The sequence below is a fragment of the Micropterus salmoides genome, unplaced genomic scaffold (genome assembly GCF_014851395.1).
Source record: "Micropterus salmoides isolate LMB-PRFRI ecotype aquatic unplaced genomic scaffold, ASM1485139v1 Ms_hic_scaffold_7, whole genome shotgun sequence".
Classification (NCBI taxonomy): domain Eukaryota; kingdom Metazoa; phylum Chordata; class Actinopteri; order Centrarchiformes; family Centrarchidae; genus Micropterus; species Micropterus salmoides.
The window spans coordinates 18,600,155-18,625,744 of NW_024044459.1; the positions used below are offsets into that span (position 1 = coordinate 18,600,155).

General features: G+C 39.8%; 1 protein-coding gene across 2 annotated transcripts in view; it reads left to right on the forward strand.

Annotated features, from left to right (window-relative positions):
* The window catches only part of rasgrf2b (Ras protein-specific guanine nucleotide-releasing factor 2b), a 61,752-nt gene extending 41,361 nt beyond the window's left edge, over window positions 1–20,391 (forward strand). The window contains exons 11-29 of one of the 2 annotated variants that reach the window (XM_038703400.1): window positions 2,452–2,612; window positions 2,729–2,795; window positions 3,266–3,402; window positions 4,116–4,198; window positions 4,579–4,827; window positions 6,740–6,832; window positions 8,273–8,763; window positions 11,355–11,480; window positions 12,749–12,838; window positions 13,792–13,898; window positions 14,725–14,837; window positions 15,046–15,106; window positions 15,767–15,870; window positions 16,693–16,777; window positions 16,876–17,073; window positions 17,577–17,656; window positions 17,760–17,877; window positions 17,980–18,048; window positions 18,144–20,391. In XM_038703400.1, the coding sequence (XP_038559328.1) occupies window positions 2,452–2,612; window positions 2,729–2,795; window positions 3,266–3,402; window positions 4,116–4,198; window positions 4,579–4,827; window positions 6,740–6,832; window positions 8,273–8,763; window positions 11,355–11,480; window positions 12,749–12,838; window positions 13,792–13,898; window positions 14,725–14,837; window positions 15,046–15,106; window positions 15,767–15,870; window positions 16,693–16,777; window positions 16,876–17,073; window positions 17,577–17,656; window positions 17,760–17,877; window positions 17,980–18,048; window positions 18,144–18,236 (2,525 nt within the window). In that variant the 3' untranslated portion in view covers window positions 18,237–20,391. The remainder of the gene's footprint in view (window positions 1–2,451; window positions 2,613–2,728; window positions 2,796–3,265; window positions 3,403–4,115; window positions 4,199–4,578; window positions 4,828–6,739; window positions 6,833–8,272; window positions 8,764–11,354; window positions 11,481–12,748; window positions 12,839–13,791; window positions 13,899–14,724; window positions 14,838–15,045; window positions 15,107–15,766; window positions 15,871–16,692; window positions 16,778–16,875; window positions 17,074–17,576; window positions 17,657–17,759; window positions 17,878–17,979; window positions 18,049–18,143) is intronic. The other variant, XM_038703401.1, reaches the window with a different exon arrangement.
* Window positions 20,392–25,590: the final 5,199 nt, after the last annotated feature.

The window sequence follows — 25,590 nt, forward strand, 5'->3', positions numbered from 1 at the left end:
ATACTTTCGACTGGAGAAGATTTTGTCAGGACAGGTGTCAAAAAATGGATCCAGACACAGACAAAGAGGCAGAAGCAGATGGGCAAAAAACAGGGCAAAATCACATGAAGCAAAAAGAGCTATACTTATCAAAAATCCAAAGTAGACCGTGCCATGTGTACCTCGTAGAGGTAACAAGCCCAGAGAGGAGGACTGGGAATGCCACGCCTACAGTCACTCATTACACAGGGAGAAACAGACTGGTTACAGACAAAAACACAAGGAATGGGAAAACAGAGGATATATTATGGCTTGGGGCAGGGGTTGGCAAATAAGTCTGGCATTGGGCCAATGTTTTTTATTGACCATTTATATTCCATTATTTCTGTTATTTCCTGTATGTGATTAGCTCAGCTGGTAGTGTACAGGACTCCTGTTCAGGGAATTGTGTGTTCAATTCGTACTTGCTGTTAGTATCTTTTTTTAAACAAATTGATTGTGAAGAGATTGTATCTCTTCAAAACCGGCAGAATGATGTGTGATTTTATTTCAGAATTTTCTCACCAACATCTTGACAGTTGTAAGCGTTTTAAGTTTTGGTTTTAACTGACAAAACTATCCGGGGATAGCACATGTGACAAGGTGTGTGGGCACAGCCTCTCACCAGTAGCTCAGTCAGTAAGTCACCTTCTCTAGAGATCTGAAGGTCCAGCGTTCAAATCCCTATGTGGCCAAGGCAGACTTGCTCACAATGGGGGTGTTCAGATCATAGTAGTTGCCTATTTTATTTGGATCCTGTGACATTTTAGTCTTATTTTTCTCTGCTTAAGGGTGTGCAGCTTAAACTTTAAATCTTGGAAACAAAATGTCGCAGGTGGGTTGAACATTTCACCCAGTAGGCAACATATAATGACGCTCTCTGATTTTAAGGTGATACTGAAAAAAACAAGTTTGTTTTTCTGCAATTATATCAAAGTCCAAATTATTTCATCACTTCAATCTCTTAAATCATCTGCGTCTGTTCTTCTCCTCTGAAAATGTCAAATGTTGCGTTTTTCGCGACTTGCTTGGATCTCGATCATTTATTATTATTTTTTCCGCTATCAAAGAAATCTGGCTGCTTTGGCCCGCGTACCGCCTATTGCTGACAACTGGTTTAGGGGCAGATTATGACAGATTTGGCTCTCTGTCAACTTGTCAAGTGAAATGCAACACATTCTCATCTCAGGGCATCAAATACTGATGCTTTGAGAAAGCCTGACAAAGCGTTGGTATTATACACACAAGGTACCTTGAGTGTCCCTATGATATAAATATATGTATCATAGTGCATATATATATATATATATATATATATATATATATATATGCAGTTTGGTTAGGTTTAGGCACCAAAACTACTTGTTTAAGTTTTGGAAAACATTGTGTTTTGGGTTAAAATAAGCACATTACATGACGGTGGAGGGGTTACATTGGAAAGCCCTGGACACTGAAGGAGTACCTTGTGTGTCAAATACCAACTCTTTGCCAGGTCAAGAGTTCAAAACAGAATATTTTACTTATTTAGTTTATTCACATTTCATATATGTTTTAGCAGTTTCCTACATGAAACTGTCAGATTAAACCCATTTCTCTTTGCTAAATGAAAAGCCTCTAAGCACTTGCACTGTAGCACACTTGTTTGTTTAGGAGGGACGCACTTCCAAGTTTTGATGACATCCAGATCTTGTTATGAAGGACTTTCAATGCACATCTTATATATAAGTTGCTTTAGGCAAACAGTGATGCCGTTTTTAATGTAATGTAAAATTATGCCAGTTCTCATTCTTTTACAGTGGAGATAAACAAAATGAATGTGGTGTCTGCCAACGTTTTAGTGTGACGTCACAGAGCCAGAATCAACAGTCTGCCTAATCTTACAAAACTAAGTCCTTTTTGATCACCTTAATCTCAAATGAACTTCATAAATTGAATTTTTCAGCAACTGCTTTAAGCAACACGTGGTTGGAGAGACAGACAAAGGCTATCTAAGGCTAAAAGGATATATGACTCCTGATTTGTGTAGGTCACTTACTCAGATCAAGTCAATTTTCCATTTGAGGTGCCCTAAACATACAGAGTGTGCATACCTGCTATGTGAAACATATATGGCATGCTGCATTACGGCTGCACAGGAGAGCAGATTGTTATGTTCCTACTGCAGCTGAATCACATGTCAAGTGCTGACACCAGTTTTGACTGTCTGTTTTTATTCCTTCAAGCAGAGATACAATTATTGCCACTGAATCTTAGTTACTCAATCATCTCCTCTGTCATTTTTTTTTTCTCCATCTGTCAGTGTGTGCAGAAATTCACTATTGTTGCTATACACATGCATTTTTGTTCCACTTCAGATGCTTAGTAAACACAGCCCTCAGCTTAGTGTCAGCTTAATGAAATGTAATGTAATCCTGTGTCGGTCCTGCTCCTCAGGCTCTCTGATCCAGCTGCCGTCGGTTGAGCGAGGGAAGCTAAGTAAGGTCCGTCTAGGCTCTCTCTCTCTAAAGAAGGAAGGGGAAAGGCAGTGCTTCCTCTTCACCAAACACTTCCTTGTCTGCACACGCAGCTCTGGTGGAAAACTGCACCTTCTCAAGGTGAGAACCCCTTCACCTCAGTAGTTTAAGTAGATCTCAGAGAGGAAATAAATTTTTTAATTGATACAAAATGCCAATAAACTGTTAAACTAATATTTGCTATTAAACTCTTGCAGCAAGGTGGAGTTTTGTCCCTAATTGACTGCACACTCATAGAGGAACCAGACGCCAATGACGAGGAGTGTAAGTTTTCTACATCAGTGAAGCAGTGTGTCCACATTGGCAGACACACAGGCAGCTCTTATTGGCTCATTCAGGCCCTTCAACATTCATAGAGGTTAATTGGTGTCAGATGATAAGTGTCTGGAAATTACTTCCCTTTAAATATCAGATGCTCACCCTTTTAAATGTCAGGTTTTGGTCATTTGACATCACAGGTTTTTTTCTGAGCATTTGCAAATGGGGAGATTGATAAAACAACTACACGCGCACACACACACACACACACACACACACACACCCACACACAGGTGCTAAGACGGGGGGTGGGGGGGGGTGGGTGTAGAATGGCACTAGCAGGTCCACTTAATTAACCCTCTGTGTGTGTGTGTGTGTGTGTTTATGTATGTTTATGTGTGCGCACAAGCATTTTTTTTTACTATCTTGCAGTGCTGGACTGTAAAAAGTTCTTTCTTTTTTCCTCTATCACACAGCCAAAGCTGGCGGCCAGGTATTTGGTCAGCTGGACTTTAAGCTTGTAGTAGAGCCGTCAGATTTACCTTCATTCACTGTGGTGTTACTGGCACCATCGCGGCAGGAGAAGGCAGCATGGACTAGTGATATTAGCCAGGTAATACACAAAGTCACACAAACACACACCCAAGCAAACACAGAATAACAAAACCTCCAAATAGCAAGATCATGTCTCCACCGGGCATTGAGAAGGCTTTGTGATAAGTAAACACAGACAAGGGTGTAGTTCCCCAGGGGTGAGTTCAGCTCACTGCCTCCGTACTTCACAAACAGAGTAGCACCATACAAGCGTGTCAGACTAGATTACTTCTTACCAGCTAAAAATGACACTGACAGTTTTAAAAGGCTTCTACCAGAAATATTTTCACGACAATTCTCAGAATTTTTTTTAATTTGACAAAAGCGCACAGTTAAACAAATGAGTGCTTTAAAGGCTATTTAAGTATTTTTCTCACATGTCAACATAACATGTTTTGTCATGCTGAATGCCACCCATCATCTACTTTAAATTGTGTAGGTCAAATAAGCATGAAAATAATTTGTATATAATCTCATCCAAGGGTTAAAATCGAGGGCAACTGGACTTGGATGAAGATCCTGATACAGAACTGAAGAAACCTCGTGGATGAGAGGTGAAATGTCTCTTCAACCATGTCCAGGTGCCCTTGATTTTAACCCTCCTTGGATGACTATGACCTGATGACTGAGAGTCTTCACAGACGTATATATTCTCACTTTTCCCCTCTCATACCATAATTCTTTAACTTGATTCTCTCATTACAACTCTTCCTTTTCTCTCTACCTCTGTAGTGTATAGATAATATCCGCTGTAATGGCTTGATGACCAGTGTATTTGAGGAGAACTCTAAAGTCACTGTGCCTCATATGATCAAGTAAGTATGTTTGTGTTTGCGAAGAGAACACCCATCTCTTCATGTCAATGTTGCAAAACATACGTTTATGATTAAGCATACCTTGGTGAAAATGTTACAGTTGTGTTGTTGTAAAGTAAATTGTTAGGCTGTATGTTATGTATTATGCTTTTTTTAAATATTCATTTATGCTGTTGCTGAAATTTGCTTAAAAATATTCTTTGGTATCCTCTCTTATTTTTTACCTCCTTTGGAATATATGTATTTTCTTTATTAATTTCTCTCTTTTACTTGGCTGTTTTTGCTCAGTTACTTTCATAACCTTCTCCTTGCTTAGCAGCCCAGCAGTCACCCATGCTCGGTTATGTGTGTGTGTATGTGTGTACGTGTGTATCCATCAGATCCGATGTGCGTCTCCATAAAGATGATGTTGACATTTGCTTCAGCAAGACGCTCAACTCCTGCAAGGTCCCCCAGATCCGCTATGCCAGTGTGGAGCGGCTCCTCGAGAGGCTGACCGACCTGCGCTTCCTCTCCATTGACTTCCTCAACACCTTCCTGCACACATACAGGATTTTCACCACGGCATCGGTCGTCATGGACAAACTGGCCGATATCTACAAGAAGCCCTTCTCCTCCATACCTATCAGGTCATGCAATGAAAAAACACACAAATGACGTGAGCTGTAGACGCAGACAAAAATCACACACATTCTGTACTCACACATCACCACCGCAGAGGTAAAGGCATCTCATACATCTTCCATATTGCCCTTTACTAGTATGGACACGCAGCAGCTCCCGCCTCTGTCCTCAAGGTTGAATACACGTTGGCTGAAATACATACCAGCCTGTGTGTGGAGGCCAGCAGAACAGATGCTTCAACAAAGTTTTTGGCACAGCAATAGGAATATACTGTGTGCCAGATGAGGAGTTTCTCTCTCTCTCGCTCTCTCTACTTTATTCACGCACTCTTTCTCTCATTAGGTATCTGGCTGCATCAGAACTGTGTATTTATATTCCTTCCATGGCTTTACTTAACTTAGCATTTCAACTGGAAAGCTTTTCTTCTGCCAAGGCCAGGTTTGTATATAAAGCCTTACTTGCCATTACCTGTGGCTGCCTTCCCTTGAAGAGAACAGGGAGGACTTATCCAGAGACCAGAGGTGCGCAGGAAGGGTAGTTAGGGTGTGTTTCTTGAAATTTTACTTAAACAGGATATGCTTCATTTTTGCTATAAATGCCAAATCTTTTTTTTCACTCCTTCATCCACCAGAGAATAGGGCTGGCATAGAAATACATATAGACATTCATGCCATCACCAGGTCAAAGTTTTAATTATCACGTGAAACATCTTGCAGATGGATTATCACAAACTCTTATGCACAGACATTCATGGTTCCCAGATGACGTATCTTTGTTCAGGTCAGAATTGTCATTGGTCCAATAGCCTACTTTGGTTTAGGACCAAATACCTGCTAACTGAATGACATTCCCCATTACTTTAGTGTTTAGTGCTAATTATCGAATGTTACCATGCTAACACACTAGACCAAGATGATAAACATTATACTTGCTAAACATCAACATGGTTGCACACTAACACGAGCATTTAGCTCAAAGCTATTGCTGTGCCTAAGTATAGCCTCACAGACTGCTAGCTGTGTATTTATATTTAATGTCTCTTTTTTATTTTTATATATATTTCTCTTGCAGTGATTATTTTTTCAAAATATTGTAATGAGGATATATTGATGATTAGATCGAACCTTTGGGGACAATTCTGTTCTAGGACCCCCCCCCCCCCCCCCCCATGTTGTCATATGTTAATATCAGTGGTAGAATATAACTAAGTACCTTTACTCAGGTACTTGTACTTAAGTATATCCAATTTATGCTACTTTATCTACTCCACTAGATTTCAGAGGGATATGTTGTACTTTTTACTTTACTACATTTATTTAACTGCTACAGTTACTATTTACTATTATGTTTCATACATAACATATGATAAATTTGTTAAATATTAAAGGCCCCACAGACTCTCACTGGTGTTTTCAATTATGTTGCTGATTAGACCTACTTAGGCAAAGCTGTGCTGGGATTTCTGTGAAGTCATCATATTCGTATTGCACATGATAATGTGTACAAATTATTATATTTCGTACCTATTATGATAAATAAAATATATAATCTTTCAGAATGTTAAAGGCTCAATAATCTCTGAAATGGGGCCATTTTGCATCTTGAGCATTTTTGCCTGTAATATTTACACTGTGGTATTATATCTGAATAACCACTGGTTAATATCTGGGAGACTGAACATACGCTGCTGTTCTCTCACTCACACGCTGCCTCCCCTCCTCCTCAAACACACCTTTCCTTTTCCTTTTAAGAGAATCATTTATCATCCTTCCATCATCTTCCCTTAAACCATCTTTTATCTCTGTCACATCTCCTACTTACATTTTCATTTCTCAATCTAACCATCACACATATACATGTAATCATTTTTTCTGTGTCATCCATCCCCCTGTCTCTTCATGTCCCCTTCAACTACAGGGCGCAGTACCACTCATTTGACCGTCTGTCCATCTCATCCATCTGTCCTGACTACAGTCTGAAGATCAAGAAGATAGCCATGGATCAGTCCAAGTAACCAACTCTTCTCTGTCTCTTTCCAACTTTTACTGCGTGTTCTTCCTTTCCTCTGGTCTTGGTCTGATACCTTACTGGTGCATGACTTTCCCCCGTACATGAATGGACAACTCATTAGGGGTTGTAAATTGACCACTTACAAACATTTTAGGTTGATGATATGTAGACTGTCTTCAATCTGCGGCTCATCTGTAGCATGTTCTCTCATTGGAGCATCACTTACTCAAGGCTGTTTTTCCTCTCCAGTCTGTTTTATATCCTTTTCTTAAGCATCTTCCGCTGCGTGCTTCTTCCTTTTCTTCTGCTTGCTTCAAAGTATTCAAAAGCATTCCTCTCTGCCTTTCATGTGTCATTCCTTCATCTATCCTCCTTTCATTTCTCTTCCTCCTTTTTCAATCTGGGATGCAATTTGTTTTTCCATTTCCTGCTGAATTACAGGCTTGTGTGAATAAATGATGCCTGAGTTTATCTATGCATGATTACTCCTCCCTTGATGTAGCACTGTACATATGACTCTCTGAGCAGTGTTAATGTCACCACGAAACAAAAATGCTTGTTGATTAATGCTTTTGCACTTTCATTGCCTAGAAAATAAGCCGTTTAAATATTGCAAATGTAATCTGCAAGAAGAAATTTATGTATTTTTTTCTGCTCTAAACAAGTGGATATATTTTAGTTGACTATGATGTTCCTATTTTAGGCACATAATCAGGTGCTAAAATCATAGTAACCTTAAGTTTTTGAGGGTGTTCACGTACACATTTTTTTCAGTGATGATTTAATGATTTAATTAGAATCATTTTATACATATACCCACAGTTGTAAGACAGTGTAGCAAAACAATGATCCTGAACATTTAAACATTTTTCAAGATTTAAACATTTTCTCCCCTGGTCAAGAGACCAAGTTCATTCAGAGCTTGTACATTCAAAACAGCTGCTTGGAAATGACATAGATGAAAGCAGTTAAAATGTACCAAATTAAAATTGAAAGTTAGCATGGTAGCCTCAAAGACACTGTTTAATTTTCAGCCCAGTGCTAGAGTACAGACACAACACAATAAAAATTTTGTCACTGCACTAATACTTTATGGACCGCACTGTATGTGCCCACTCAAGTCACTCTGAATAACTACATTAGTTAAATGCCCCAAATGTGACACTAAATGCTTTGAGGTCCCCAGTATGCTGCAGAATCTCAAATTCTTCCATGAGACACATAAAGCAGACATGCTATTTGTTTCTAATGCAGGAAAACTATCTGAGAAAATGTATTTGCTATTGAAAGTTTTACACTATTTGGCTTACAGACAAACAAGTGCTTGCTTCAATTACACATATTCTTTTCATTCTTTTCTCCTTTTCCCTGACCTCTCTCTTTATTGTTTCTTAAAAGTTCTCTTATTTTGGTAACATATTGCTCTTTTTCCCCTTTCAGGTCTTTGGAGCTGTTCTTCGCCACCAATCAGAATAACAGAGGTGGTGAGCATATAAACGACAAATCTCCTCGTCTCTGCCGCAAATTCTCCTCCCCCCCTCCTCTGTCCATCCCGTCCCGCACCTCCTCTCCTGTACGAACACGAAAGCTCTCCCTCCACTCCCCCATCACTGGCAGGGTTGGAGGCCTCGATCTAACCAGTCCTCTGTCAAACTCCAGTGTTAATAACACTTCCCAGTCTGCTGCCAGTAGCCCCACGTCTGCCCACACCCCCCAAACCCCGACGTCTCAGACCCCGACTCCGACCACCTCCTCTCCTCCTCCTCCTCCCTCTTCCACTTCTCCTCCACCCAACAACTCCAAACCACCGCAGGACCAAGTTCCTCCCATTCCCTCGTCCCCGGACCAGAGTCCCTGCTCAACTGCAGAGGGAGAGGAGGTGCCGAAGATCGACCCCTTCTGTGGTAAACTGAGACGGAGCATCCGCAGAGGTATGTTATAGTTTCCACACAAATACAGTGCAAAAAAAATCTATACAGTACAGAACATTAGGGCTGGGTTTTGTTTGAGATGTATCTGTATCAGTGCTGATGCTGAGCTTTGGTACTGACATCAAAATAATACTGACACTAAAACCTTACTATGAGAAATATTACCATGCTTTTTGAAATAAAATGCTCTTTTTAACTTGGCAGAAATGTGCCAAATTCTAAATATCTAAACACAAGGAGGACTACAAATATTTTTACTGAAAAATATAGTCTAAAAGTAACAAAACCAGATTTCAACCAGGAATGAACTGATCAGAGAATAAAGAATAAATACTTAGTGATTCTCACCAACATGTGGTCACACACCCTTCATCTAAGAGACTTACAATTGCTACATACGCGTCACTCAAAGACACGAATGCAAGGAGATAATGATGTCCCACCAGGCGCCTGTTCTGCTCTTCCGAGGAACACTTCACACTGTGTCATATGTATGTGGGAGCATATGTAACCATATGGTTAGAAGTGAGTTCCTTTGCACCTTTAGCCACACCCAACAGTGATGTCACGGTGTACTGACACTCACTGGAGTACACTGTGACATCACTGTACCAAGATAGTGGAGGTATAAAAACCCCAAGCATTTCCGGGCCGTCAAATTACTCTTGAACCAGATTAAAATCAGTGCCAGCTTCTACTACCTGTCAAAAAATTTTACAAAATTGAATGATTCCAATTAGTTTTGGGGGCTGTAACAGCATGAGCAGATGCTTTAAACTCAAAATGTGCTTCTACATTGTGCTTAGCTTATTACCATGAGAGACTTTATAAATGTGTGCAGTTTGTTCTGCCAGCATATAAACTGTATATTCTCTACGACTGAATATTGATATATAGAGTCTTTGTGCGCTGAAATGCTTATGAAGAGCTGGAGGTCATTGATCAAATGACACAGTGTGAAGTGTTCCCCGGAAGAGCAGAACAAGCGCCTGGTGGGACATCATTATCTCCTTGCATTCGTGTCTTTGAGTCAGCTAAACTAACCTCCCACCATACATGCTCAGATCTACTAATAGTGGTGTTAAACAGTCCTCTCATACTGGAGAGCGATAGCGACAGGGCATCTGAAGCAGCACAGCAAGGACAAGCTACAGTTAGACCCTCATTGTGTAAGAGTGTGTGCACATGAGCGTGTGCATTTGTGACAGCTGCTAACCGCTCACTAGGAGACAAAACCATTAGTGCTTATACCATCGAGCCACTCTCACCTCCTCTGTATACAGTCTCTCAGCTTATTTAGCTCACAGTGTAGTACTTCTACACTGTGAGCTAAATAACGCAAATAGATGTAGCACATACAACTATTAGCAAAATTTCCTGTATGTTTGTTAATCTTCTCCCTTTTTTGGCCTTTCTCTTTCAGTGACAAATTGCCAGTGTAACATTAAGAATCAGGCGAAGCCTCCGTGTCATTCAAGATACCCAAATTAAATTAGTTTGAATTAAACAACATATTTCTTTCCAAAGGAAAACACCAGGATAAATAAGTAGCAACAACAGCATCTACAGTAGGGCTCCAGGTAATCAGGTACTGCGTGGTGTTTACTGTACTTAAGGCCAAACACTGGTGACAAAGTAAACCTGAATGAATAAGCGTAGAAATGTGATGAATGCAGATGCTCCCACACAGGGAATAAGGGGTCACTGAATGGTTAGATAAGTGTGAAAATTATGTTAAACATACTGTATGCCATGGCCTTGAAAGTTGCCATAGATTGTCACTTAGATAATCCATGGCTAGGACCGCTGAAGCTGTTCTGGAGGCTTTGGAGGCACTTTATTTTTGTTTTTCTTTAAATTGGTCACCCCATTCAGGTTCAGCTGTAATACTTGCTAATATTTGTAATGGAAAATGTCCTTTAGTGAGTCTTCTGAAATAAAGAATTCCACCCAGAAATCTTTTAAGGGTTTTATTCTTTGCAAAGGGTCAGACAAGTATACAGTGTGCAACCGGTCTGCAGAATGTAAGACCAAGAGCCAGTGAAGAAACAGGTGACTTTATACACTAATATTGTTATGCAGCTGTCTTAGCGAGGAAGGGAGAAGGAACCAACTGCCCTGAAATGAAGGCGTATCAAGGACAGTCAGATAAGAAACTCTCTAACAAACTACTTTCCCATGGGAACCTTCACCTAGCTGCGACGTAATAAAATTATCAAACACCAAACGGTGAAACATAGGCCTCTAATAACACAGCATAAAAGGTAAAACAATAAACACAGTAAAATATAAAATTTCCATCACATATCCCAAAACACACTGTGTGTCTGTATTTGTGTTGGCACATCCAAAAGGTCAGATACGTGTTTGCATTATCAAACACATGCATGTTTGCACTTTCACAAATGCTCACACATAAACAAAATGTGAAGGGTACAAATATGTCTTGATAGTGTCCACTGGTTATACTGAGTGATCTTTGCATGGCTGTGAACTAAAGAATAATTAAGTTCTCCTCTCCAGTGGACCAGCAACAGTAACAGCTATCATCGTCAGTATTATTCTTGTCCTTCTCCTCTCCCTCTGTCTAGCTGTGCTGGAGTCAGTATCACTCGAGAAAATCATCCCAGAGTCTCCTCAGAGCAGTGAAGCAGGAGACATGTCTCCATGTCGCTCTCCTTCCACACCTCGACACCTCCGCTACAGACAGCCTGGAGGTAACAATTTGTGTGTGGTTTATGACTCATAACTAGGCCGCAATGCCATGACCAGAGGCCCTCACAGTGGGCAGTGCTGTGCCCACTGACAGGACACTCTGCAGAGCCAGGCAAAGATCCCTGACCCTGGAGACTGACATCTTTAGTACAGCAGCACAGTACGAAGCTCAATAACAGCCAGACCATGGCTCTGTGTGACTGTGTGTGTTTGACTGTAAATGTCTTGGGATTGTTGTCCTTGAGGTGGGCCCAGTTAGATAGACTGCCTGGATGACTTTAAAGGGAGTCTGTCATGTACAGTATGTAGGAAGGCTGCAGCGCCAACAAGCATTAGGTTAGCTTGACTTCCGATAATCATGATTAAAAAACTTGGCCATTGTCTCAAAGTAAAATTTGCTAATAATCCTAGTCATTCAATTTGCAACACTTTCTAACACAAAGTCTGTAATTTACAGATTATGTTTTCAGTATTCTGACTTTGTTTTATATAGGTAATTTTAGTGTTGTAGTACTCAAGACCAGTCTTAAGACCACTTTTTGATAGTCTTGGTCTCGTCTCGGACTCGACCGCATTTGTACTTGGTCTTGTCTTGGTCTCGGACATTGAGGACTCGGGATTTTGTTTCAAGATTAGTCAAGACCATAACTTTGGGAATATCAATAAATTGCTTTTGCATTGTCTGATTTATTTGTTAACATCCTAACTTTGATTGGATGTAAAACGTATTGCTTCAAATTAAACTAATAACCCTAATTAAAAATGTTTTGTTACCATTAACGACTGTCACCCCTCCCCACAATGGTAAGCATGGAAAAGGAGTTAGAGTGTTGAATAAAGATGCTTACATTGATTTTAGCTCTTAGTGTTTGTATCTGGGTGTGTAAATGGGAATGTGGATTTTTCAGATCAATTTGAGAAGTACCTATGATTTGTTCCACATTTTATTGTGTGTCATGTAATATGGGGAACCGGTCTTGGTCTTGACTCAGTCTCGCTCTCCCACGGTCTTGGTCTCAACTTGGTCTCAGCCCCTAAAAGTCTTGGTCTTGTTTTGGTCTTGTTAAACTCTGGTCTTGGTCTTGACTTGGTCTCAGTTTGGCTTGACTACAACACTAGGTAATTCACATGAATAGTGAGGCAAACTTTTTGCCATGTACATACTGGTGTGAATATTTCATCAAAAGGTTACCAAGCGAATGACCAATTATTTAGTTAATAATTAGGCTGACACAGGAAAATTCACAAAACAATGGTTGTGTGTCTGCAGTCCAGTCAGGGGAGAACTCACGCTGCTCAGTCTCTCCTGCTTCAGCCTTTGCTATTGCCACAGCAGCAGCAGGACATGGCACAACACCAGGTACACACACACACACGCGCACACACACACGTGCGCTGATTTAACATACTGTACCGGTGTGTTGTCTAAAGTGTCTAATGTCATGCAATACAAAAAAGCATTGAAAATTATTTCATCAAAAGGAAATAAAGTAATTTGTTACTTTGTTATATTATCTGTTAGCAGAAGTTATTAGGTACTGTGAAGATTAGGATTTTATATGCAAAACATATGACCAGTTCATACTATATATTGTATTACTATAAACTACTGTGCATTGTGTAGTTATGTAGTAGAAGTAGCACTGCCTCGACCAATTAAAACATTGAAACTATAAAAAAGGGTTGATTCACTCAAATGACAAAAAAATTTAGTTTCGTCAGTCTTCATCCGTTGTATCACTCCAAGCAGAGAGTTTAGTTTTTGTTTGGCCAGATCTGAGGTCCCTGAGATTTCTGCTGCTGGTTGTGGTCCAAGCGTTTAAGAACTATTTAAAAAAAAAAATTAACAGTAAGATCTCTTTGCAGAAATTATGTCTCACTGTCTTCCATACACCACACTGAACTGTGGATAACAGAAATTACTTTTTGTAAAAGAACAAGACCAAGAAAATGAAAATGCTTGACAGTGATGTCTGTAAATTATCTGAACCTCAATTTGGGTGAACTGACCCTTTAAAACATCCATCCATCCATCCATCGTCAACCGCTTATCCTGCGTACAGGGTCATCCATACCTTAATATATTAAAACTCCATTACTTTTAATAGTTAAGTACATTTAGCTGCAAATATTTCTTCCTTTATTTACTTTTAAGTACATTATTTTAATACTTTTCAACCACCTGATGGATCTTGTTTATGTTGGTAGATACAGTAAAACTCCAGACTATGAATAAAGTTTTATATTTTTACACAATAATAACAAATTCTCTGTCTCTCTCTTTTCGTTTTTTGGTTTTTCTTGATGCTCCAGCATTTACTAACTCTGAAAGAACTTGTGATAAAGAGTTCATCATCCGCCGAGCTGCAACTAACAGAGTGCTCAACGTGCTGCGGCACTGGGTCTCCAAACACTCACAGGTTCTTCTGCACCCACTACTGTCTGTCTGTCTGTCTGTGTGTGTGTGTGTGTCTGTGAGGGGTGATCAAGTCTGCGGTCTCATTAAAGCAGATGTCTGATGCACTCTCTCTCTGCTCCACTGCTCTTACTTGAGCATGTAAACAGCAATATGTACACAAACACGCACTGAATATTGTTACCGTGTCAATTGGACAACCTGCCTCAGTGCACCTACCTACTCCTCTGTTTCACAGTCAGTGTTGCCTCTAATGAATTGAATATCACGGTAATTGCCTGACTCCCTGCTTAGAGGTCTAACTGCATTGATCTGTTTCATGTATTTTTCTTCAATAATACAAAATGCTGTGATGACAGGCCAGCTTTAGACGGCTTATTAGCGCAGACGCAAGCACAAACGCACACGTATACACCCACTCACATTTTTCTTTGGGAAGCCAAAGAACAAAGAGCTTGTTAAAAGTGACCTTTGAACAAGAGTTTAATTGGGGTAGGAGTGGAAGGGGAAAATGAAAGGGGGTTTAAAGATGGGAAGGAGTGTGGGGATCCAGGAAGAGGAATGGACAGTTGGAAGCCATGAAGGATTATACAGCAGTGATTGATGATTGGTCAAGGGGGGAGACTAGAGAAAGAAAAATTTAAATTATTTGGTTAGCCTTCACGTCTTTGGTTAAAGTCTGGTTATTAAAGTTTAGATCAGAATTAGTTTCAGATTAATGTTAGGGTACTAGCTGAGAATAGGCATGTAGTGGTGGGAGCTGGAGAACCCATCCCATTTGTCTGTGAGGGTCCTTTCGAGTATAGAAGTTAATTTATATTTGTGTTCAGGACTTTGAGATGAATGGGGAACTGAAGATGTCGGTGATCTGTCTCCTGGAGGAGGTGCTCAGAGATCCAGACCTTCTGCCTCAGGAGAGAAAAGCTACTGCCAACATACTAAGGTACAGCACACACAAATTAAATGCAAAAATACTATAGTTTTGCCATTAAAAATAGTCTTTTATTATGAAATTATAATGAAAGCACCCCCTTATTATTCTATTATGTTATGGTCTACAGTATTCTTTACAGTAAATCCTCTTCTGTTTCATTCTGTTCTTTACTCTTTTATTCTATCCTGTTTTATTCTTTTATATTATTCTCTCGTAGTGCCCTTTCTCAGGACGAGCAGGACGATGCCCAGCTGAGGATAGAGGACATCTTACAGATGGTGAGAAAACTGCAGCACATAAATTCCTCTGATATATTTTTTAAGTCATTGCAACATCTTGTTAAGATTTTATGATTAACTAGTTATTATTCTGTTGGATTAATTAAGTAACAGAAGACTGCAGAGAACAGAAACTCTATCCTTTGCAGCAAAATATAAATCTCTTGTTATTGGAAACTGGCTGAGTGACATAGCTTTTAATTTGAATCTGCATATTTATGTAGTTCTCCATGGGATGACCTTGTTTGATGAAGTTAGCCCCCTGAAGTACTTACACATTAATACACACATTCCCCTTGTTACCTGCCCTTTACCAGTAACCAGAGATGCAAACATTCAGGAGTCACGAGCGCCCCTGATTAACTGTCTGGACTTTATAATGACTGGGAGTTACAAATAGACACACATTGCCTTAGTAAGATGTGCAAAGCCTTGGTCAGAACACACTGTTCTACCCTCCTGGCAGGAGAGGTTAATACACCCTCTCCTGACTGTGACTGTCTCCAGGGGACTGCCAACTGTCATAAAACATATTCATCATAGCCGGTCTCTTTATTAGATATTTATATCTCCTTGTTATTTGTGTTTGTGTTATGGTGTGAGCACTAATTTGTTTACGACTCTGTTTGTCTCTGTATGTGTGTGTTCATGTGTGTTTAGGCGGACTGTCCGAAGGCAGAGTGCTTTGAGTCTCTCTCAGCGATGGAGCTGGCTGAGCAGATCACTCTGCTTGATCACATCGTCTTCAGAGGCATTCCTTATGAGTCAGTATTCTCATAACACTGTCACACTGTTCTGCATTGGGCCAAACAAAACTAAATCACTTTGTGGATTATTATGAGACCAGTTAATCACCACAGTTTCCCCCTGTATTTTCATGGAAAAGCGAGGAGGAAAACTGGAGGCATTTAACTTTACAACTCCAAATGTTACATTTTTATTTGCAAAGAGTTTGACTTAATATTGAATTTACATTGACCTATATGATACTGACATCATTATGTGTCAAACTGCTGCTATGATAAAGGTTTCTCCCTCAGATCAGCTTTGTGAGCAAACACCTGCAATTACATTTTAGATGATTTGCTCTGTGTATTTAGTCATTTAATTCTTTGATAATGGGTTTAGGAAATAATTGTTCCTTTCATTAGCACCAATTCATCCCAGTTTCCTACTGTTGGTTAGGTAAGGTGGGTCGCACATTGAAAGTAATTAAACGCTACATGATGTATTGTTCTATATAATGACACATATTTATCCATGCCATATCATACAGTGGGTGAAATGCTTTTTGTTGTGTTTACAGAATCATCCAATTCTTCAGTTTGTTAAATGAAATACCAATTAACACAAGAAGGAAAGCTGAAAGCTAACTTTTAAATAGTTATAACTAGAAGCAAAGCGTTTCTGTCATTTCTCAAATCTGGATATTTTGATTGGATTTAGATTTTCATCTAACAATAATGTTATAAACACCTAGTTCAGTTCTTCACAACAGACATCTTTCTTTACTCATGGTGCTTAATTAATCAACTTGTGTAAGATTACTGTGGACTCATCACATGTGTCTGTCCTCCCTCTCTAAGAGAGTTCCTGGGTCAGGGCTGGATGAAGGTCGATAAGACAGAAAGGACGCCATACATCATGAAAACTAGTCAGCACTTCAATGATGTAAGCTCTTTCATTGTCTTTAAGCTCCTTTTCTTCCCAAACCCTTCTGTAAATATCCAGCAAGTCCTCATATATTTTCTTTTCTTTTCCTTTTGAAGATGAGTAACCTGGTGGCGTCACAGATTATGACCCATACCGATGTGGGCTCGAGGGCAAACTCCATAGAGAAGTGGGTTGCTGTGGCTGACATCTGTCGCTGTCTCAACAACTACAATGGAGTACTGGAGATCACATCCGCACTCAATCGCAGTGCCATCTTCCGTTTGAAGAAGACCTGGGCTAAAGTCAGCAAACAGGTGGAATAATGAGTTCTTAATAATAATCAATACTCTTTGTTTAATAAACCTGAAATCCTAATGTAAGAGGAATAACGCGCTGTATGTTTGTATTAAACGTGCGTATATAAAATTTACCTAGGCATAGAGGATTAGAAGAAAGTTATTTTGTCTCTGTAATGTCTTCAAATGTATATCCTCCTGGCAGAACTGATGTCATTAGAGAGTTCAGAAAAAGACAAGGCAGAGAAAAAAACAAAATTGTTAGGGTATGTGCTCTTTGCTTAATCCTGATGAACATTAAATCAATTAAAGCCACAGTCATCCAATCACCAGACAATCTGTCTCTCTACCAATTTATGCTGCCTTTTCAGGTGCAAAGTAAATTTAATTTCGTTTTATTATGATCATCTTTTATTAAGAGTAAGTGGATCTCGGTTTTAATTTAACTGTCTTGTTTGTCCCGTGTTGTTAATAATAATCTTCTTAAATGATTTTAAAGGAATATTTGTGGTTTTGTCCAGACTAAAGCCCTGATGGACAAACTGCAGAAGACCGTGTCCTCTGAGGGAAGGTTCAAAAATCTGAGGGAGACCCTGAAAAAGTGAGACTTTCAAATGATATCATTACACACAAATAAGAAAATAAAAATGTGCTGTTTATTGACTTTGTTACGCATGTTCTTCATTCACACTTTCCTCCTCCAGCTGCAACCCTCCATGTGTGCCATACCTGGGAATGTATCTCACAGACCTGGCCTTTATTGAGGAAGGAACGCCCAATTTTACTGAGGAAGGTCTTGTTAACTTCTCCAAAATGAGGATGGTAGGCACATGCTAACACAAACACACACACACACACACACTCCACAAAGGGGGTCATCTGTACATGTACACTGTACTTAACTTAAATCCTGCATTTCTTTAGATATCCCACATCATCAGAGAGATCCGACAGTTCCAGCAGACACCCTACCGAATAGAGCATCAAGCCAAGGTACTTTTCTGTCCAACACATTGACACAGCTGTAAATATTGGTTGCTGGTCTGAATCTTAATGTATCTCTCCCCCCTTTAATGTTTTGTGTCCAGGTGACCCAGTACCTTCTGGATAAGACTCTGATCATGGATGAAGACACACTCTATGATCTGTCTCTGAAGATCGAACCCAGGCTTCCTGCCTGAGTTACAGCTGTTTGTGGCCAATGGGAGCCTGCCAAACCTGGACCCCAAAGGGCAACACGCCCACGTAATCTCATCAATCAAGAGGAAGTTTTGAGAGAGCGACATGGAAATGGAAACAACACAGATAAAGACTGCAGTATGAGGTAGCTTGAGAGTTTTACAAGAGACGAAGGGAGCATGAGACAGGCTAAGAATTTCTAACGTGTCGGACTGATTGTCTTCAAGGAGAACAAGAGGAAAAGGTTTTGGTTGCGTTGCATGGGGGTTTTGAGGAAATGACATGTCTCTGTGTGTGCTGATCATTCCTCAGTCGAGAGTGTGTTGCACATGACATCACACTTCCTCAGACAGCCTGGGAGTGCAGGAAAGGCATGAAGTGAATGGATGAAATACAGTGGACATAACAGAGTAACAGAGATGTAGCATATACAGATAGTGTGACAGAGAGATGTCTGAGCTCGTGTCTCTGTGCTGTTGTCTGTGTTCTGTTGCTTGTGCATTTCTGTGCCATGTCCTGGAGCAAGAGCCCCAAAAAATGCTTTCTATCATGATGGTCACTGCATAAAACTTGCATGATTTCAGCTTGGGATGTACCTGTCTAAATCATGGCCTTCAAACTTCAGCTTAGCATGCTTCACTCTTCACCAGGGTGACCCTCTAAGCCACTATGCATCCTCTGGGAACATCAAAAAACAGCGCCTTTGAGCCTTCAAATGTAAATGTGGAAAGACAAAAAATGAAACCATAAAGATCATTTAAAAAAGTTGATATATTTTGATGAAGTGGCATATTTTTCCACTGATTAAACAATTAATCCTGTATTTGTCTTTAGTCGGTCTTTGCCTAAAGACTTCCCATGAGAATGTGGAGCTCTTTTTAAAAAAATGTCCACATGAATGATACAAAAATGAAAAACTTTATCAGTGCCTTCCACTAGCGTAGGTCAATTTTCCCCACAATTGCCAATTTACATGCATAACGTTTTATATATAAATCCTGCTTAGGCATTTTAAGATTTCCTTAAAAGATTGGACTATAGTTTTACTCATTTAGTTTTCTTCAGAAAATAGGTCATGTAGACTAAACAGTAGCATGTTAGTGTGAACACAGTAAAGTCATTGCAGCATCTAATTGTCAGCAAATATCTCCCTCTAGTGTTGACATTGTTATAACCTCTACTGACCCAAAGCTTTTCGCAGTGTTTGTGTGCAGTTTGATAATTTTGGCTTTTACAAATTGTCAGATTCTGATGTGTGTAGTCCCAGTGTGTAACTCTTGTATGTCGGCTGGGACAGTTTTTGCACTCTCTAAGATGTAGCTTTGCTTGAGTGACAGTATGATCGTTATTTAACATGCTATTTATTTCATCAGATACTATATTTATCTTATTTTTGTATATAGTGACTCCACACATATCATATGATTGATAAAGAAATACTTTTTTTGCTGTGAATATAGATTTTATTGTTTTTGTTTTTTTGTCTCTCTTGCTTTTTATGTTGAATTCTAATTTTGCATCCCAGGCTCTTGTACTGCAAGAAATCTGTTTAACTTTATTCTGGAAAAAGAAAAATCCATTGAAGTTTAAAAAAATGTAGCATTTGAATTATCAGAATTTGTTTTCTGTATTGCTGATATGACGAACATAGTTGTCCTGCATGCACACAACAGCTGCATGTCGTGCATGTCTGACCGGACGCTCCCTGTATGTTCTCTCCCTGCTTCTCTATATTAACATTGTCTCTGTAGCTGTCGGGAGGCTCTGCTTAAAGGCATAGAAAGAATATTTTCTCCATCAAATCTGGCACGTTTGTCTCTTAGTGTACCTTAAAAAATCAAGCATAATCTTGAGGCTATGTCACCTGCATAACAGCCTGTTATGCAGTAGCAGTATGGGAAGTGATGCAGGCCTAAGGGAAAACAGAGAACTTTCCTCATAAAACAGTAATCTTATTCCAGATTGATTAGGGGAAATGTTTTCAGGCTTTGCTTTTGGAAAAAGTTGTCCTTTACACTGCATGTGTAATACTGAGTGTCTGTTTCACATACAGGTTTGTGAATGCAGGATGCTATGTTTGTATTGTAATATTATTTTTGTGTATTTTTCCGCATTTTTCACTTGTAGGTGCAGGGGAAATAAATTCAACATGCCTTATGTGTTTGTGCATTTCCTTGGACTGTGCTGTAATTTTAGGGACATTAAGTTGCTTCAGCTTCTGCGTCCTCTGGCAATAGCTGCCTTTAATTTGAACTCCTATGCCAATTTTTCAAGATACTGTAGGGCTCCAGCGATCTCTGCTGCATCAATAAATTTCAGTTAAATTCTCGGACCAATATGGGAACTCTGCAAAAGTTTGGGGGACAAAGGAAGAATTACCTTGGTATTTTTTTATTATTAATGCAGAGGGAACCACCAGCATCAGGCTATAGTATACAACAGCAGTAAAACAGTGTGCATATGTTAAGAAGGGAAGCATTACAAATTTAGGAATTAATATTCTTATTGTTAGCCAGACAACATCTAGAGATACTTCAGACAGCGAATGACTTGAGATATTTGCAATGCTTGGAACTTTATGAAGTAGGCTCTCTGTATAACCTGTTTATTTACATGTTCAAAGCCTATTCTTGTTTTAATGTTTTGGGAGACAACATATGTTCACAAACAGTGAAGGACTAAAAGCAATTGGAATAAGAACTTCCATTTTAACTCATATTAAGGCTATTTTTCAGGCTGCATTGCAGCTGTTGTTGAGGAGTATTCCACGTTTGGGTCAGTGCTTTGGAAAGACAACCACATGTATGCATATTTAAACAAAGTTACAGTAGAGGATGGTAGGCCACATATGCTTCTGCCTGTAAAGCCAGTTGTTACTGTATCCCTCATGAAACAGTTTCTCAACCAGAGAGATGATGTCACATTCAAGTGCACAGGGAAAAATGTGTTTCTTCCTAAGAGCACCAGGGTGTGCAAACCATGTGCCAAAGCCAGGAATATGAAAATATTCATTACATACAGGCTACACAAAGCAAACATGTTGGATGCATAGACAGAGGACAATTAGCCAATCTGCCATCCTGTGGTCATAAATGGCATTGCCTGTTTTTGCACCAGTAAAGCCGTGAACAGCATACAACCTGTGATCTAATATGCTCCTTGTTTAACTAGTTACTGCTAATATCTGAGCTACTGCTGATTTGATTATGGATGAGATTTTTTAAAAGATTTCATGGGTGGGTATTCAGTCTGAATAAAAATTAACAATGTTAAACTACAGAGCACTGAAGGGCTGTTGGACAGTAAAAACTAATGTTGGAGTTACGAAAAATGACGATGAGAAAGACAGAGTGAGAGAGACCAGACTGAGTCAAAGGGAGTGACAGATAAAATGGTATGGTGTGAATCCTAAGTTGAGCAAGTGTTTGCAAGGTGATAAAGTCGAAATGTTGTCGAGGATATGTGCCAAGTTGTAAGTGTGGGATCTGCTGCCAGTTTTAAGCACTGATAAATCAACTGGAGGGTGGCAGTTGTATGTTAGAAGCATTTGTCTCTCAGTAGGAGTTTTATAGCAGATCAACCAACATGGCTGCTGTTTCTAAGGGACAGATGGATGACAGTTAGTTAGCAACAATGTCTGTGTGGCATCTTGGCCCTTTCCAGTCAAAGACAGAAACTCATAGGCTTACTGAAAAAATGCATTGGATATGGAAAATTAGAGGGTAAGTTTATTTTAGAGACACAATGCATAGATGGTCTTAAAAGTTTAATAAAGATATCCCTTTACAGTTTTAACATTAGGCGACCTTCTCCATGTTTGTGTAGCATTGTGCCTCCTTGTGAAACTTTGTTTCTCCACACCCTGCAGCTGGACTCTACACTGAGTGATTCAAACCTACAATAAAAACACACGTGAACTACAGGAACATTTTAAGGAAGTGGATATATTTTGAGCAGGGTTGATATCCCTGTAGACAGATAAGGTGACCCTGACCCACATTTTCATCAGCTTAAATAGGCCTATTATCCCCAGAGCATACAATATACTTTGTTTTACGACTGAGTCCATCAGGGCTTTAGTCTGGACAAAACCACAACAACAGTTAAACAGAGTCATGTATGTTTTTAGGTGCCTAACTTTTGAGATACAAAACTGAAGTAAAACTTTTTGTATGACAGCCCATATGTAACAATGTAAATACTACTACTACTACTACTACTACTAATAATAATAATAATTGCAAAATAATTCCAGTTTTAAGAGGAATAAGTATTACTGTGTTAGAAACAGTTCAACAGTACAAAGTACAAGTTAACACCAATCACAGATATTCAGTACATATGAAAATCCCTTTTTCTTTCTTTTTTTCCCTTTTGTTTACAGCTGGGGTCTGTGACACAACTCAAAATCATGTTTATTAAATAAAGTAAAATTAGGACAAGTCATGCTGGGGCAGCAGGTTGAGGGTAGCGGACGCAACAGGCTCAGCAAACTGATCCGCAAGGCCAGTGACGTTGTGGGGGTGGAGCTGGACTCTCTGTCCGTGTCGTCAGAGAGGAGGATGCTGTCCAAACTACATGTCATCTTGGACAATGTCTTCCACCCACTCCATGACGTGCTGCTCATGCACAGGAGCACTTTCAGTGCAAGACTCATTCCCCCAAAATGCACCACAGAGTGCCACAGGAAGTCATTCCTGCCTGTCGCCATCAAACTTTATAACTCCTCCTTTTAAGTGTCTGACACTTAGTCAGTTATTAAACTAGACCTTATTATCTATTTTCTGTGCCATATTACCTGTTTAATCATTAATGTGCTATTTTTTCACTAGTCCTTTTTGGTTCACCATAATAATTCTTAATAATGTAAATATTGTACATACCCACACTCCTTTATATTTGTCTTTATATGTTATATGTATACTCTTATATTTATATACTTTGACAAGTAATTGTGACAAAAGAATTTCCCCTCGGGGATCAATAAAGTATTTCTGATTCTGATTCTGTATTTCTGAATTAAGAGCTGGTGAAAATTACTAATGACCTCCTTATTGCATCAGACAAAGGACTTGTCTCTGTACTGGTTTTATTAGATCTTAGTGCTGCATTTGATACCATTGACCATCAGATCCTATTGCAGAGACTGGAACATTTCATTGGCATTAAAGGAACCGCTCTAAGCTGGTTTAAGTCCTATTTATCAGATCGATTTCAGTTTGTACATGTTAACGATGAGTCCTCCATGCATGCCAAAGTTAGTCATGGAGTTCCTCAAGGATCTGTCCTTGGACCAATCCTGTTCACTATATATATGCTTCCTTTAGGCAATATTATCAGGAAATATTCCATAAGCTTTCATTGTTATGCAGATGATACTCAGTTATATCTATCGATCAAGCCAGATGAAACTCATCAGTTAGCTAAACTTAAAATGTGCCTTCAGGATGTTAAAATCTGGATGACCTGTAATTTTCTAATGTTAAACTCAGATAAAACTGAAGTTATTGTTCTGGGGCCTAAGCACCTCCGTGACGCATTATCTAAAGATATAGTTTCCCTTGATGGCATCGCCCTGGCCTCCAGCACCACTGTGAGGAATCTTGGAGTTATCTTTGATCAGGACATGTCGTTTAACTCTCACATTAAGCAAATTTCAAGGACCGCCTTTTTTCACCTACGTAATATTGCGAAAATCAGGAACATCCTGTCTAAAAATGATGCAGAAAAACTAGTCCATGCATTTGTTACTTCTAGGCTGGATTACTGCAATTCCTTATTATCAGGCTGCTCGAAAAAGTCCGTTAAGTTTCTTCAGCTGATCCAGAATGCTGCAGCACGTGTTCTGACAGGAACCAGGAAAAGAGATCATATTTCTCCTGTTTTAGCTTCTCTGCATTGGCTTCCAGTAAAATCCAGAATAGAATTTAAAATCATTCTTCTTACCTACAAAGCTCTTAATTTTCAGGCACCATCTTATCTTAAAGAGCTCATAGTACCTTACTACCCCACCAGAGCACTGCGCTCCCAGAATGCAGGGTTACTTGTGGTTCCTAGATTCTCCAAAAGTAGACTGGGAGCCAGAGCCTTCAGCTATAAAGCTCCTCTCCTGTGGAACCAGGTTCCAGTTTGGGTTCAGGAGGCAGACACCATCTCCACATTTAAGAGTAGGCTTAAGACTTTCCTCTTTGATAAAGCTTATAGTTAGGGCTGGCTCAGGTGAGTCCTGAACCATCCCTTAGTTATGCTGCTATAGGCCTAGACTGCCGGGGGATTTCCTATGATGCACTGAGCTCCTCTCTCCTCTACTTTCTCTCCCTCTGTATGCAACCTCATCCCATTATTGCATGTTACTAACACAACTTCTCCCCTTTCCGGTAGTCTTGTGCTTTCTCGTCCCTCTCCTCTCTCCTCCAATCACTTCCTGCAGGTGTTTCTGGCTCTGGAGCTGTGGAGTCTGGATCTGTGGCTGCAGGTCACCTGCTGCCCCCGTGTTCCTGCTCGACACCCTCTGCTGCAACGACTATTGTTACTAGTCCTATTATTATTGTTATTATAATCATTAACATTACGATTGTTATCATTAACACTACTATAAATATCTGTACCATTTTTCATTTAGTCTATAGCAACATCACCTTTACTGTCTGTACCTCTGTGTGTGTGTGTATATTGTGTAGGCTGCCTCCCCTCTCTCTCCTTCCATCCCTCTCTGTTTCTCTCTGTTCCTCTCCTGCCCTCTCTCTCTCTCTCCCCCTCTCTCTCTTTTTCTCACTCTCTCTCCTTCACTCCAACCGGTCGAGGCAGATGACCGCCCACCCTGAGCCATGGTTCCCCTCGAGGTTTCTGCCTCTTAAAAGGAAGTTTTTCCTTGCCTCTGTCGCCTAGTGCTTGCTCTTGGTGGGAACTGTTGGGCTTCTGTAAATAACATCACAGAGTACGGTCTAGACCTGCTCTTTTATGAAAAGCGCTGTGAGATAACTGTTGTTGTGATTTGGCGCTATATAAATAAAATTGAATTGAATTGAATTGAATTGAACATATTATTCAGAAGTTTAAGGTCCACGGGACTGTAGCCAACCTCCCTGGATGTGGCCGCTAGAAGAACATTTATGACAAATCGAAGAGGCTGACAATACGAATGGTAACCAAAGAGCCTAGAACAACTTCCACAGACATTAGAGATGAACTCCAAGGTCAAGGTACTTCAGTGTATTTGACCAAAGTGGACTTAATGGAAGATGGCCGAGGAGGACACCACTGTTAAAAGCAAATCATAAAAAAGTAAATTGACAAGCTCCAAAGCTTCTGGGAGAATGTCCTTTGGACTGATGAGACAAAACTGGAGTTGTTTTG